General features: G+C 39.9%; 2 protein-coding genes across 2 annotated transcripts in view; both read right to left on the reverse strand.

Moving 5' to 3' along the window:
* The window catches only part of ITGA1 (integrin subunit alpha 1), a 157440-nt gene extending 143111 nt beyond the window's left edge, over positions 1 to 14329 (reverse strand). The window contains exon 1 of the mRNA XM_019736210.2: positions 14196 to 14329. Within this exon, the coding sequence (XP_019591769.2) occupies positions 14196 to 14256 (61 nt within the window). The 5' untranslated portion in view covers positions 14257 to 14329. The remainder of the gene's footprint in view (positions 1 to 14195) is intronic.
* Positions 1394 to 14331, reverse strand: PELO (pelota mRNA surveillance and ribosome rescue factor). The gene is made up of 3 exons (XM_019736211.2): positions 14196 to 14331; positions 2305 to 4739; positions 1394 to 2019 (listed from the first exon to the last, which is right to left on the reverse strand). The coding sequence occupies exons 2-3, from the start codon at positions 3028 to 3030 to the stop codon at positions 1588 to 1590; spliced, it is 1158 nt and encodes a 385-aa protein (XP_019591770.1). The 5' UTR covers positions 3031 to 4739; positions 14196 to 14331; the 3' UTR covers positions 1394 to 1587.
* Between the last annotated feature and the right edge of the window lie 732 nt (positions 14332 to 15063).

A 15063-nucleotide genomic window follows, 5' to 3' on the forward strand; every position in this document is an offset into this window, starting at 1 on the left:
CCAATACTGCACAAGATTAAGAGAGTAATAGATGCCCCAAATCTCCAAATTCTTACTGAGAATAATTCATTATCAATCAGGTTTTAAAATTAAGAATCTTAGTGGCTTCATTTATATATTCCTACCAAATTATTTAATAATACTTTTAACAATATTTTAAAGTTAAATATTCATGGAATGATAATGAAATGATCTGAATTATTTTTAGATTAGGATGCAGATATGTAAAAATGTGATTTTAAGGAATATGGAGGTGTCTATCCGTAATTACAGGTTCAAAGGTTCAGATTAGTTAGAAAGTTTATAAAAAATCATCCCCCAACCTGGTACTCACACAAGTACAAAGACCGTGATGCAGATGGGACAATCAAAAGATTTCTTAGTATCCTTACTGAAGTAGGCACCATTGATCCTGGAGTTACAAACGGAATTATCATTCTTTCTTCATAAGGCTTTTCCTAATTATTTTGCTAGGCTGAGGTTTGTAAAAGGTCAAGATGAAATTCCATTCCAAGGCCCCTTCCCTAACACTTAGAACTGCACATCAAAAACACTTAATAAAAAGAACATTTTAAACTCGCAGGCATTTGCAGAAATTCCTTAATTATAGTAAAGAGTATGAGAGTACAGGTCAACTGCCACATACTATGTAACTTACTAAAACTTTCTGAACAGGTTTTCTCATCCCTAAAATAGGGTGTAGAGAAAGTCCAATAAGAATATGAAAGTATGTACAAATATAAGATAGCGTTACGTATAATAGTGTGGCAGCACAGAGCAATGGAGTCAAGGCTGTGGACCACTTCCAGCTTTGCCACTAATTAGCCACATAACAGCAAATCCCATACGTTAGTCTCATTTTAAAAATAAGAATGCGTCAAATAGATTACCTTGAGAATCCCTAGTAGATCAAAGCTCTATGATCTAAAAAGAACTGATTAAGTGATTCTCTGAAGCAAATGATTAATTCTAACAAAAGAAAACCCAAGAGTTTACTTTTTACATGACTATTTTAACAAGTCTCTTAAGAAAAATACCATTTTAAACTTATCTTGAGAAGAGTCTACTAATTATTTGACTATCATTTAAAACAGCAAATAAATTTAAAAATTAAAAAAAAAAACAGAGTATAGGGGAAGGGAGGAGAAAAGGGATCATTAAAAGCAATGCAAAAAAACACTATGCAGAATTAAAATAAACAATGTAAACTGAGGATAATGACGTATTAAACAGCTTTTCCTAAGGAAAACTATTTCAAAGCACGGAGTATGGGATTTTATGCTCTATCCCAAAAAATATACAGGCATTCTTATTAAATACACAAAATGTTTGTAAGTACTGCAAATAACTCATAATTCCTATATAAAATTATGCCAATTAATAAAGATGGTAGTACATGGAGATTATTTCCTTTTAATTTATTGTTTAGTTTTATGTACATGTCCTGCCAACCACAAAATACCTAGTGTGACCAAATACAAGAGAAATCCCTGTAAGAATCACAAAGTGCAGCTTTCTGTCACAAGGATGCTGAGAAAATGTAACAGGGAAGAAGACACAGGTTGTCTCAATTATAAGTTCCAATCATTAATCTTCTGCAGAACTGGAATCATCCTCCTGGTCAGAGAGTTCAGGGACAGGGAAGCGGAGAATGGCAGCTACTCCAGTCAATTGGCTGAGCTGTTCCCCAGACACATGAAGACTGGAGAATATCCTAACAGTGCCTGCATTCTCTTTCACACTGTCCACCAGCCTCACATACCGGCTCCGTGTGGCTACATCCTGATGCCTGAAGAGCTCATCGCTGATAAGCAATGTGTCAATTGCCATGGCCTCATTGGCCTTCTCCACCTGCTTGAGTCCATAAAAAGCTCGGTCAGGTTCATGCTGTAACATTTTATAAAAGTCATCCAAGGCTTTCACTTCCCCAGCAGCTTTAGTGTCTGAAAGGCGGCTAGCTACAGTAGGGTCACAGAGGGCCTCTTTCAGGGAGTACTTGTGTCCAGAGGAGGCATGTACCTAGAATCACAATTATAAAAATTAGTTAAACGAATCTCTTAAGAGTACCCATTAATCAGCCCACAATGACCTAAAGCCGAAAGCACTAATAGGGCTTTACATGTTTAAGGACTTAAGCAAACTTGGTATATAGATTTGCTATTTAACAGTTCTCTCTTCATTATCTCACCTACATCCCAAATAAAGACTTTCTCTTCTTGAACTTTTCCCAGTTCTAAAACTTTAGAAATAGTTGATACAAATCCCTCTGCCCATTCTTAATTATCCCGGGTAAGACTGTTTTACCTGAAGGAATTTGGACCGGTTTTCCAGGAGCACTTTGTTGTCAGTCTTCACTGCTTGTTGAAACATGTAGTCGCAGAACTGCTCCCTCACAAATCCTGGGCTGGCCACGAGGATGCACTTTACAATATCAAAGTGTATGTGGCGCTGGATGGCCTGGACCACCTGTTCATAGAACCGCTCCAAGGCCCGGTCATGCTGGGAGCAGTTTCCTTTCCGTTTCCTAGGGATGTTCACCTCCACTTTGGCCCGAGTGAGGGTCATGCTGGGAGTGACTAAGCAGATATGGGCGAGGCCTTCCTGCATGACCACAGCCGCCACATCAGCACTCCAGGCTGGGTCACAGGCCTGCTCGATGCGCTCCAGAACCACACTGTCCCACTGTTTCTTGGCCAAGGTGAACTGGCGGTTGGGCTCCAGCTCGATGGTGTGGTAAGCCCCCATCTTGACATACTCATTCTCTTGGATGTTGGTCCCTTTAACCCGCAGCTGGCAGGCTTGAGAGTCGAAGTCGATGGCCTCCACACAGAGAGTGAGAGTAGTGCGGACCCGGTTGCTTCCCACGCTGCCCGTGGAGGACTCGGTCTGCACCTTCCGGATGGTGGAGGCACGCAAGCTGTCTCCCACCTGCACTAGATTGTAGGTGTGCCACATGTCCTCAGGTTCTTCGGGGATCAGGGTCACCTGGCCCGCATTGTCTTTCTCAATGTCCTTCCGCACGAGCTTCATGACGTTGGCAGGGGCTCGCTGCCAGAACAGGAGGGACAGAGGGGTTCCACACAGAGAGGGGGGCAGAAACGGGACAGGGAGTCCAGGCAGAGAAGGGGGCGGGGTCTGTCTATAAGCTTCCTATAAGCACTTGCCTGGCGGGAAGGAAATACTCTAGCTCCGACTCCAGCGACCGAGGGGAACACTTACTCAAGTCCTTCGTTTCTTAGTCTCGGGGTGCACCCCGCCAAACAGGCACGAGAGACATCTCAGGGAACACCGTCTTCTCCGCTGAGCCAGCGGCCAGCACCGACCGAGCGGTTGCGGCAATGACGGCGCATGCGCAGCCCGCGTCCCGCCTCCGGGAGCACGTTTTACGTCCCGAAGGAGGAGGCGGGCCGCAGCTTGCGCATGCGCAGGCGCACTAAGCGGGGAGGGTCTCCGGCCGAGTACGCAATCTAAGGGAAGTGCGCGAAATCCTTGGTGGAGAGTCCTTGATTTTAACGCAGAACTTGGACTCCCTAAGTTTTCCCTTCCATTCCTGTTTGTGAAGAATCTGGGGAGTATGTGAGTGAAAATGTATATATTATATTTTTAAAGCTGCGTGCACTCGCCCCTCTGCATCTCTCCCTTCGGAGAAATCCAATTTCAAAACTTACGAAAAGGTAATTCTCCAAAGTGCAGCCTGGGCCGCGGAGTTCCAAATTATTCTGGGTTTTAGCTCTTGCCTTATCCGCACTTAAACGTTACACGCCTTTTGGAGCTTGTATTTCCAGAAGCGGTTTCTAAGAACGACTGGTCCTGCATGGTCAGTCTGGGCGCTGAGCAGCGCGCCCAGCTGTTTTCTGTGCTTAGTTATCGTGCTTGCACGATCTGATTAACCCAGATGTTAAAGCACTGCTCCCAGAGAGAGAAGAAACCATCTGTGGAATTTACCCCGGGAGGACCTCGCAGTTGTTTGCTCTGATGCCCTGGGAATCCCAGAGTCCAAAATTGGCAGTCTCAGATTTCCGCAGCTCAGTAGCTTGTGAAATGTTCAGTAGGCTGGGGGTTGGGTTGCGATAGCTCAGGGCGGGATCTTCACTGCCAAAGCTGCGAGCTGAGGATGTGGGAAGCGGGGAAAGCTGATCTACGAGAAGTGACCCGATTGGAGAGCTACAGAAGTGATTTTCAAGAAATCCTTAAGTCACTTCACGTTTCTTGGGAGCGTGATCAGTTTGAGGAGAGATTACTTCTTAAAAAGACCAGTGAATAGAAAAAGCCCACCAAAGTTTTTAGTTAAGATGGGGTGGAAAGGAGAGGAATCCTAGGCACACCTCTGCACATTCTCTTTCTTAGCTTATTGTGTATTGCATTGAAAGGGAAGCTTACCCCCCTCAACTGGTAAGACAGGAATCTGACTGGCGCAAATATGGATACTCAAGTCTCAATGATCTTCCTCATGGATTGTAAAGGGACACAAAGGGCCCCTCTAAAGCTCCAGTGCAAATTAGAACTGCTCTTTGTTTTGTGGCCTCTCCTCTCCCCTCTTTCTCTCCTTGACTACTTCTTTCCCTCTTCCTTCCCCACCTTCCTGTCAGGCTGAGTGCCCTGGCAAAGTTCTAACTCAGATTGTCTTCTACTTCCAAGAGAATCCAGCAGGAAATAATCACACTAAAGTGTGAAGTTGGCATGCCTCTCCAAAGGATAGTGTGTCATTTTGAAAAATGCTTGTTAAACTAGAAGAATTTCTAACGAAGAGGAAGGGGGGTGGGGAGAGAGAGAGAGAGAGAAGAGATACTTTGAAGTTCTCCTTAATCACCCTTCTAAATACAATTCACCTCTATCCAAATTCTGCCAAGGATTAAAAACCACAGAATCACAGTGGCAAGCACACAGTAGATCTTAATAAAAGTTAGGTTCTTATTGAAGAGCTATCATTTATTGAATATTCACCAGGTACTTTCCTATGCTCTTTCTAATCCTCACCTGGAAGGTCAATATTTGGAACCCTCATTTCATAAATAAAAAACGAATTACAGAGAAGTTAAGAAATGTATTTAAAAATCACATAACCAACATTAAAATTCAGACCTGCTTAAGGTCACACCCTCTCCTCTTTCCACTACTGCAATGCTGCATTATGGATGTTTGAAATCATCTCTGCATCCACAAATTATGTGCTGTTATCAACTGCCACATCCCCTTAACTGTCACCTTTACCAGTTAAATAAAGACTAACAGCTTAAGAACCAACCTAAAGGATTTGAAAGGCACCATTCCCTTCCTTGGTCTTTTATTGCTTTCTAAAAGTCTTTACATTCTTCTTTTCAACATAGTTTTCCTTTTGCCCAGCCTAAATCACCATTATAATCCTTGAAAAAAACCCCAATATGCTACTTGATAAAAATACACATATTTCTGTGTTTAAAACCTGTGACAAACCCATATTGACTGTTAAGTCTGTGGTTGTTTTTTTTAAAATTTATTTAAATTATGAGGCAGACTGTTTTGGGCTGTCTTTTAAAACAAATGTGCTTCAGTGATTGAACATACTAGAACATTTTTCATAGAATTACTATTTGATCTGAAACATCGGTAACAGAACATTTTTTTAGTAAATGGAGCTTATTATTGAATGATCAGATGTTTTTTTCCCAGGTTTTGTGTTATAACTTAGTGTTTCTAGACCAATCATTATACTTTTATTTTAAGTTATTTGGAGTTCCCATTCCTTATTAATTAAAATCCAAATTTTCTGGCATTCAAGGCCTCCATGATCTGGCCTTATCAGCTTTATTTCCCACTTGTCCCCTTCACTACCCTATATTCTACCATAGAAATAATCTTTGTTCCCAGTACATCCTGGGAACTTTCTACTTTGCTGCCTTAATTCACCCTGTTCTCGCTATTTAAAATGTCACTTCCTCTCACTCCTGCTTCCATAAATCCTACTTATCTTTAAGGAGCAGCTTAAGTGTTATTTCAAATTTGAAACCATGCATTGTATTAATTGAAATACATATCCTTTCTTTCTTACTGAACTCTGAGTGGATTCATCCTTGTATCTTGCACTGACCCTTGAAAAGTCCCTTGCACAGCTGAGTGGATCACATATAAAGTGTGGCAGCTACAGATACTTTTTAAAGCACTGATATTGTTGTCAACTATAGTTCACTCAATGATTTAGTTAAAAAGTAGTTTGTCTTATTTTAAAACTGCTATAGTTATAGTAGTATGTAATGTATAGCAGTATATGGTATTTTCATTCTTTACCAAAGTAAGCAAAATCATGAAGAAAAAAACATGATTTAGCTCTGTTGCTTTAAATTCTAATTTTATGCTTATTCATTGGTTCTTTGAAAATAGAAGCCTTTGTATAGTAATTTTATACCTATTTCTTCATTACATTTTATTTATATTACTCTCTCCAGAAGAAAAAAATAGTTAGCTATTACTTTAAAACATTTTCAATTTGGTGTTCTTGATATACTTCTAATGTATCAAAAAAAGAACTGGGCTAGAAGTCAAGCCTTCTGGGTTGCAGTTCTTACCTTGTCAATTGTGTAACTTTTGGCAGTGCTCACTCTTTTTGAAACTCAGTTTCTTTTACTTAAAATTGAAGTAATTCAATGCAATAATTAAAATTGTTTTAATTGTAAAAATTATGTAGTAACAGTATTTAAAAAAATAAAACACCCATAATCTCACTCTAATACATTTATTTTCAATTTTGCATATTATCTTTTGAATTTGATTCTTCCTAAGGCCCATTTTAGTGATAAAAGATGGATACTGAGTTTAATACTTGCACACCAAGAGTCGGCAGACCTGAGTTATGGTCTTTTCTAGCTAGATTCTAGCAACTTTAGATAAGCTCCCCTATCTTCTACTAACCTAAAGTTTTTCATTCTAAATAAGATTACTTGTCTTGCCTCTCTCATTTGACATCCCTTATGATGTAAAGGTCTATAAACATGTAAGGTAGGTACTATGGTAAATCTCTAAGAATACCTGGCTTGAAGCTAGAAATCTGGATCAAGACAAAACAAGGGGCAAGGGCTCACTTTAACGTGACTATAATTATTCAGCCTAGGAGAGTAAAGATGACGGATGGATAATCTGTCAGGTATATTTACACTAGCATCTCTTCTCCAGGGAAACCTTAGCTCAGTCCTACTGCACGAAGTAGTTCGTGCATCTCATTGGTGAACTGGATTATAATCTTTCCTATCATAATATGTTAGAAGTGGTTTGTATAACAGCGGCAGGGATTATGGGCTCCAGAAAGATAGAAATCATGTTGAATACCCTGGGCTTAGCACAGTAGGGGCTGTATAAATTTTCTTGTTTCTCTCTTGTATTTTTTTTTTCTTTTTTTTTTGGCAAGGCTTACTTTTCTACAATACAAACGAATCTTTTCCTTCCTATGCTTAGAGAATCTTAGGGGCCCCTCCCATCATTACTTCATGTCTAACGCCACTCTCAAGACTGTGAGTCTCTTAAGGGCACAGACTACCTTTTATTTGTCTTTGTGTCTCTGGAACCTGACACAATAACTGGTACATAATCACAGTAATTATATTAAAGAATAAGTGGTTGTTAGTTCTCCTTTAATTCAGATTTTTAAACTTGTCTATCCTTGATATCTTAAAATTAGAAAATCACATTCTGTTAAATAATGTTAAAAGATTAATAATACTAAAAATTTTAGAAGATTACTCTTAAGGTAAGGCTCTAGAAACCTATTTCGATTTTTGAGATATCCATGCTTCGATAAGAAAAATGATTATTTTAAACACATCTTACTGAGAAAAGGTCTTGAAGTGTTTTAAAATAATATATGACAATTACTTTTATTTTACATGGTTTAGAAAATGATCTTTACAGAATAAATACCTAGAGCTGTGGTTATGAATACCTAGCAATAAATGCAATTGTTTACGTAGAGAGAATGTGCTAACCTCAGATTGTACAATGTGATGCCCAAGTGACCTTCACGAGCGAAACTAAGTGAACGACTGGGAGAATTATTCCGCTAATTCAGGCAAAGGGGAAAAGGGAAAGTGTTTTTTTTTTTTTTTTAAGGAACTTCTTGTACTCACTATCTAAATGTCCTGTTATTAAAAATACTTACTTGCAATTGTCACCAAACAATACAAAACCTCCTGCTGAATAAACAAAATCTTATCAACAAAAGTGTGTGTGTGTGTGTGGGGGGGAAGGCGGTAGGGCGTTTCTGTTTGTATGCATTCCTATATATTGCAGGATCATTTTACCAAAAATATTATAATAAAAATTATAATTTTAAGGACTGGTCAATCCCCATCTATTTTCAAAGTTTAGCATTTGGCAAACTAAAAGTATAGCTAATAAAGTAATTTTGAAAGTACATTGTAATTTGTATTAAGATTGTAGGATTTACAATAAAATATGCAGCTCTTAATCATGTTAGTAATTTGACATTCTAATTGATTAGGTGCCCTATTCAAATTTAAGTATTTGGATGTGTTTCAGCAGATCTAAGATAATTCATACAAATAAAACATATGTCTCCACTCCTTTTACTATCTGAATTACAGTGATTTTTCAATTCATATTTCTCATTTTATTTATAGAGATCGGCTGTTTGGATGCAGCAATATTAATGTTTCTGTACTAAAGTGAATTCTTAACACCAACCAGTGCATATTTTTCAATTTCCTTTTAAAACTTAGTGGCTTTTTAATCTTCCTTTTAAATTACGACAGACGTTATATAAAAATGAGTTCCCTTCATGTATACATAGCCCTAGCGTTAACCACCAATATGGCAAAAAGTTAGGGTTTGCCAAAACTAGAGTCATTGATCCTGTGTAACTGGAACACTTTTTTGATTACTTCATTGTCACCTTTTTCCTGAGCCTTCTTTTAAAGGTTTTTAGAGGAAGTTCTGTTCTTGGGATCTGGTGAGGCTTCTGGTGCCAGAAGAGCAATTAGCCCCTGAATCAGATATAAACTTGGCTCTGGAAGAGAACTAAGAAGAGGGACAGTGTTCATATCTTTGTATCCAGAAGCAGTGTCATTTGTATTCAAAAGGAGTGTGTTTGAAATCTTATGATGCAGTTTCTAAAAATACAAAGAAATGTGATAGAAAATTGCCATGTAGATATACTGTATGTTACTGATTATAATTATCAGATGCACATTTTCCCACATTTAAACATCTCTGAAACTACAAGGCATCTAACAGTCTAGCAATTATATTGAATTGACAGTACTCTTTCTTAGTAGTGATTAAATTATGGTGCATCATTCAATTGATGCTGTCTGTCTTCCATTCAATTAGATATAAATTTCGGTATATATATATATATATATAAAAAATATATGTATTTTATGTATAAATATATATATGCATATATATATATGCATATATGTGTATATATATATATTGCAGGTAAGAATATATGTAAAGGAGACAATCTGATTTTTTTATTATTTTATGAGTTTGTCTATAGTCTATTCTTTCATGATTCAGTAACAAATTTTTAAGTGCCTATTAGTCTTAGATGCTAACGATAATAAACAGACAAACACCCTACCCTCAAGAGCATACAGAAAGCTGGGGAGACAGACAACTAGATATTTAATTACATCACATGGTATGCTATAGAAGCAAAGATCCTTGGGTCTTACATGTCTCTGGGGGAGGGGGTCAAGTTTACTCCACTGGTTTCCTGGAAAATGACATTCATGTGGGGCTGGAGGATCAGTAGCAGTGTAACTGCTCATGCAAAGGCCCAGAGACTTCAGAGGAACTGGCACAACTGAGGAACTGAAAGAAGTTCAATGATCTTCAGGACAGGAATATATTCAGCTCATTTACATGTCAATACTCTACTGTACTTGCTTTGAGAGCAAATACAATTCTCCAGTCACAGACCACTCTGAATAGGCAATGTATTTGAATTATAGCTTTGTGACAACAATTCCAAATATATTTCTTCTCAATTTCTTAACATGAATTCAAATACACTATTTTGTATTTCATACAACGGAAGAACCGTGTAGGTAAAGAATAGCATGTTGATCCCTAAGTTTCTGAATATATTTCAAACATGAGCTACTTTATGAAATGTTTTAAGGGGCATATGAAAATTCAGCAAATCCAAAATCTAAACAGGAAGTTTGTTATGTTGGAAGTGGAGCAACACAGGCGGAGGAGCAACCGTCTCAGGAAGTAAGGTTAACAGTTATAAACTGTGGCCCAAGAGCTCGTGCATCAAAATAGCATCATGACAGCAGGGAAGAAAAATAGGCAAACTCGTTTAGCATATGTATTTCATGGATACTCCCACTGCCTATTTACTAAACAAATAAATAAATCCTGTGAGTTTATTGCTTCCTTTAAAGACATTATAATGACTAAAGAGTTTTACCATCATCAGTAATTCCTGGCAATCCATTGTATTGCCATTGGTCATATTTTTGTTATGAGTAAGTGGCTGACTTCCTCCCATATTGAGCCATCACCTCACCGGATTTCATTTTGAATAGGAAATCTTGACTGTGGAGAAAAGTCACAAAAGAAGACCCTTACTTCTAAGCTAACTAAAATGTTTCTAGGAAGGACACACCTATAACTTATTAGGGGGTCATTCTGTAAGTATATTCTTAATAACCAGAGATAGTACTCTTATTTGACTTACAATTAATATATGGTGGGAAATCATCTAATTTCACTATCTGTCTAAAAGTCATGACAATAACAGACTCACTTGCATCCTTAATTATATCCTTATCAAAGTCTTTTAGACAATGGTGCTTGGATTTAGCATTTAGAGAGTTGAACAAGAGGGAAATGGACTTCCATTTAGACAGTCTATATGGCATATTATTTCAGACCATGAGATTTGAGGTCAGAAATCTGAGTTGAGTATAAGATTTGCCAGTTACTAGTTGTGTGATTTTGGATCAACTGATTTAACCTCTTAGTATTTTGGTTTCTTCATCTCTAAAATGTAGGTGATAGTTCCAAAAATTTACCCTTTTCTGAGATTAAAATGAAATACTACATACAAAGTTCTTGGCACAGGGCCTCACACATAACATGTTCTCAATAAAGTTATGTTACTTTTTCTGGGTTATTGCATGTTTGACCTTTGTCCCCGGGGAGGTTGAATTCTGCCATTTGGACATGGCCAGTGGGAGGGTTGGGTACAAAATGAAAGGGTGGGAGAAAAGGGGTCTTTATTTCCCCTGCTCCCTCCTTGCTGGGCTTCAATTTGGGCACTAGCTGCATTCCTCTTCCTATGGCCATGGCTTCAGTCCGAAGGAACCCTTCCCATAACTAGAATTAAGAGTCAAGCTGACACCGCTCCTTCCTCAGGCTTAGGAATGGTCATGCTTTCTTTCCCCACTGTTGTTTGTCCTGAGGTGCTCCACCATCTTTTATCAGTTCTTCTGTAAACAGGCCCTCTATTAAACCTTCTTCAGTTAAATCCTTTATATGTGCCACTAGGTTTTTTTTTGCTGGGTCTTTGACATACATACAATAACAATGAAAACTTTATTTGGGCCTAAGGGAGGACATCTTTCTTGAATCATTGTTTAAATATTGGAAAAACCTAATACAAGGCAGTTCTAAACCTGATGGGAAATGTATTGGGATGATGGTGGTTTGTTGTGATGTAAACCCAGCTTTGAAGGCTGGAGAGAGCTTGTTTAGAGGGAAGTGGGTGGTGGGAAGGAAGGGTGGAGTTCTTTTCTAGATGCATAAAATAATAAGATCATCTCCACAGTAGCAATATGAGCAAGAGGATTATGGGGAAAATAAGGAAGTTTGACTATCATGGGAAGTTTATGTTTAGAGGTTTTAGCACACAGAACGATAGTCTCCCAAAGATGTCTATGTCTCAATCCCTGGACCTTGTGAATATGTTATCTTATATGGCAAAAGGGACTTGGCAGATGTGATTACATTAAGGATCTTCAGATGGGGAGATTACCTTGGGTTATTCAGGTGGGCCCAAGGTAATTAGAAGGATCCTTATAAGAAGCAGGCAATAGGGTCAGAGTCAGAGAAGGAAACGTGACAATGAAGCAGAGTCAGAGAGAAAGATCTGAAGATGCTACTCTCCTGGCTTTGAAGATGAAGGGTGAAGCCACAGCCAAGAAATACAGGTGACTTCTAGAAGCTAGAAATGGATTCTCCCCTGGAGCCTCCAGAAGAAACACATCTCTGCTGACATCTTGATTTTACCCCAGTGAGACTTCTGACCTACAGAACTCTAGCATAGTGAATCTGTCATGTTTTAAGCCAATAAATCTGTGGCAATTTGTTACAACAGCAGTCAGAAACTGATACAGTGGTTGTAGAAGATAAAGGGTGCTAGATTAGGGCAAACCCTGAATGGTCAGTTGAGAATTTTGGATTTGAACTGAAGACAACAAGAACCACCAAAGTTTTTTTTGACTAAAGACTAAAATATAATGAAAATTACTTGTTAGGAAAATGGATTAGAGGTTAGGTTCAGATTGGAGACAGGAAGAGCTCTCTACAGTAGTGTGTGCATGGGTGGGTATGGTGATAAAGCTCTACTGATGAGGTTTCCAAGGACGCTGACAATATGATGACTGACTGGGAAACCAGCAAAGGAAGGACGTCAAATTTCAGATTCTTGCATTTTGAAATGGGCATAAATATAGTACATAGGAGAAACCTGTTGATTCTGACACAGTAACTTTTTCAATTCTAAATTTCACTGTGATTGAGTAACATATATATATTCACATATACACACACAAAAGGGAATTAAATATTATAATTTAGAAATATCTATGCACTATTTTCCTTTGAGTCCCTTCCTGGATCCAGCGAGGCATATTATCCCAACAATTATAGAAAATCTACCATATGCAACTGGTAACTTTTAGACATGAAGAAATAAAATAATTGAACCTAAAAAAAATACTTGAGCTTCATAGGTCAAATGTGTAAAGGGTAGTGACAGTAGGTGATAAAGTAAACTATTCCCTGGCTGAAAAGCTGCACCGTTTGGATTATTGGACATTTCCTGAGTAGTGGAAAATGTTTGGATGAAAAGTCAGTAGTTAACTCTCTTTATACCATCTCACTATGAAAAAAAAAAGCTTGGTTTGCTAATAATCCAATTCTAAGTTATCTTCATAAAAATTAATTCCTGGCCATCGAAGCCAGGCTAAACTGGCTGGATCACCCCCGTTTTTAGTGGTAAAATGCTAAATTACCTAGTAGTACTAACAAGCATGCCAGCAGTGAAGACATTGAACAATTGAATACTGATGATATATTAAAAGCTAACCATTAATTATACTATTAATCAGGTCATTTTCTTTAACACAAAACTTCACCCGTCTGTCTTCTCTCTTTCATGGTTATATTTTTCCTCCTCAATCAGTAACTGGTAAGAAAGATCTGGCCATGGGTTAATCATTTTGAAAATCTTAGATAATGCTATGATTCAATCCTTTTCTAGTTGGATATAATTTTTCATCTCCACTGTGTTTTTTAAGTCCCTCCTCAAAAATACCTATTCATACACAAGTAACAATATTATATTTTGCATTTTTAAAAAGTCTGCTCTGTAGTACTTAACAGTAAATGTTCACTATTCCTTCCTCAAGTTCAAAATATTCCTTCTCCTGGGTGCTAATACAGAAATACCATTTCAGGACAAGAAGCAATTTTGCCTTGCATTCCTCTTTCCTTATTCTGTAGCAGGTTAGATTTGAATACTTGACAGGAAGAAAATGCAAAAATGTCCACTCTTGAGCAACCTGAGGGCAGGAAATTTGTCTACTATAAATCAGGCGCCCTCTAGTTACCTCCCTCCAAAAGAAAGGAGAGGGTAAGAAGCCATTCAGCAAAGTCCTGAAATACAACGCATATTGTCGAAACAACTTTAATTTGAAAAGTCGATTCTACCTTGTAAAGTTTTCAGCACTGCCTCCCTCCTACCATTGCGGTGGAGGATTTTGAAACGACATCAAAACTAATTCCTATCAAAACGAAAACGCAGAAATTCCTTTCTGTATTCCAACCTGCCCAGACGACCTGGAGCGCCCGAAAGTGGACCAGGGCTCCCTCCTCCTCTCTGGGCCACAGCTCCGCGTACCTCCCTCCCCACTTGAAGCCCCGAGCCCCACGCGCGCAGGAGATGCTCAGAGAAAAGCAGGGTCGCTCACCGGTGAGGAGCCAGCAGCAGGCGACAGCGACCCCTGGGCTGGCACGGCGCCGAGGGGCCATGGCGGGAGCGGCCGCAGCGCCCGGGACGCGCTGGATCGGAGGGCAGGACCTGGCAGGACCGGGCGCAGAAGCCGCGCGCTCTGGGACACTCCGCCCGCCGCTGCGGGTCTCAGTCGCTGGCCCCGCCGGCCGTGGCGCCCAGGAGCTGCCGAGTGATTTCCTGTGTTTTCGACGAATGCCTCTAGGTCCGCTGCACGCTTTTCATATCCCAGACGGATTGCCACATCTCCCGCCCCTTCGCGCTCTTGGTCTCTGAAATCCCTGGCAGCCTCCCAGGCTCTGTCCGAGACATGGACAAATAAAGCCAGCTTCACGGGTCCGTGTTTAGGCTAAAGTCCACGAGCTGCAAAGCAAACCTTAAAGGGACATCTGCCTTTCATTTAGAGGGCGATCCCGCTCCCTGTGCCACCTCCCTAAGGTGATAGGAAGATGGGCAAGGGCTGGACCTTCGGGAGGGTGTCCCTGGTCCTGTGGCTCCGCCTTCACACCCCTCTCTTCTCCCGGGTCTGGGCAGGGAGGGCACTTTCAAAGTGCCAAGACCCCTGGGCCCTTAAGAGGAGGCTGCTTTCCTGGGGTTGGATTGTGCAGAAGGCATCAGACCGTCTGCGAAAGTGAGCAGGTCTGGCATCCCCCTTCCCTCTCCTGCGCACACTTGAACTTTGCGGTGCAGGCGTCTCGCTCTAAGAGGGGCGGACCGGGCGCGCGGGGGTGGGTGGGGGAAGGGAGGCATCCTCTCCGACACGCCCCACTGAGGGCTTTGCTTTCACTTACAGAGGGTTTGCTTCGTTTGTGGTGATTTCTGGTTAA

This window comes from Rhinolophus sinicus, linkage group LG03 (genome assembly GCF_036562045.2).
Source record: "Rhinolophus sinicus isolate RSC01 linkage group LG03, ASM3656204v1, whole genome shotgun sequence".
In the NCBI taxonomy this organism is placed as follows: Eukaryota; Metazoa; Chordata; class Mammalia; order Chiroptera; family Rhinolophidae; genus Rhinolophus; species Rhinolophus sinicus.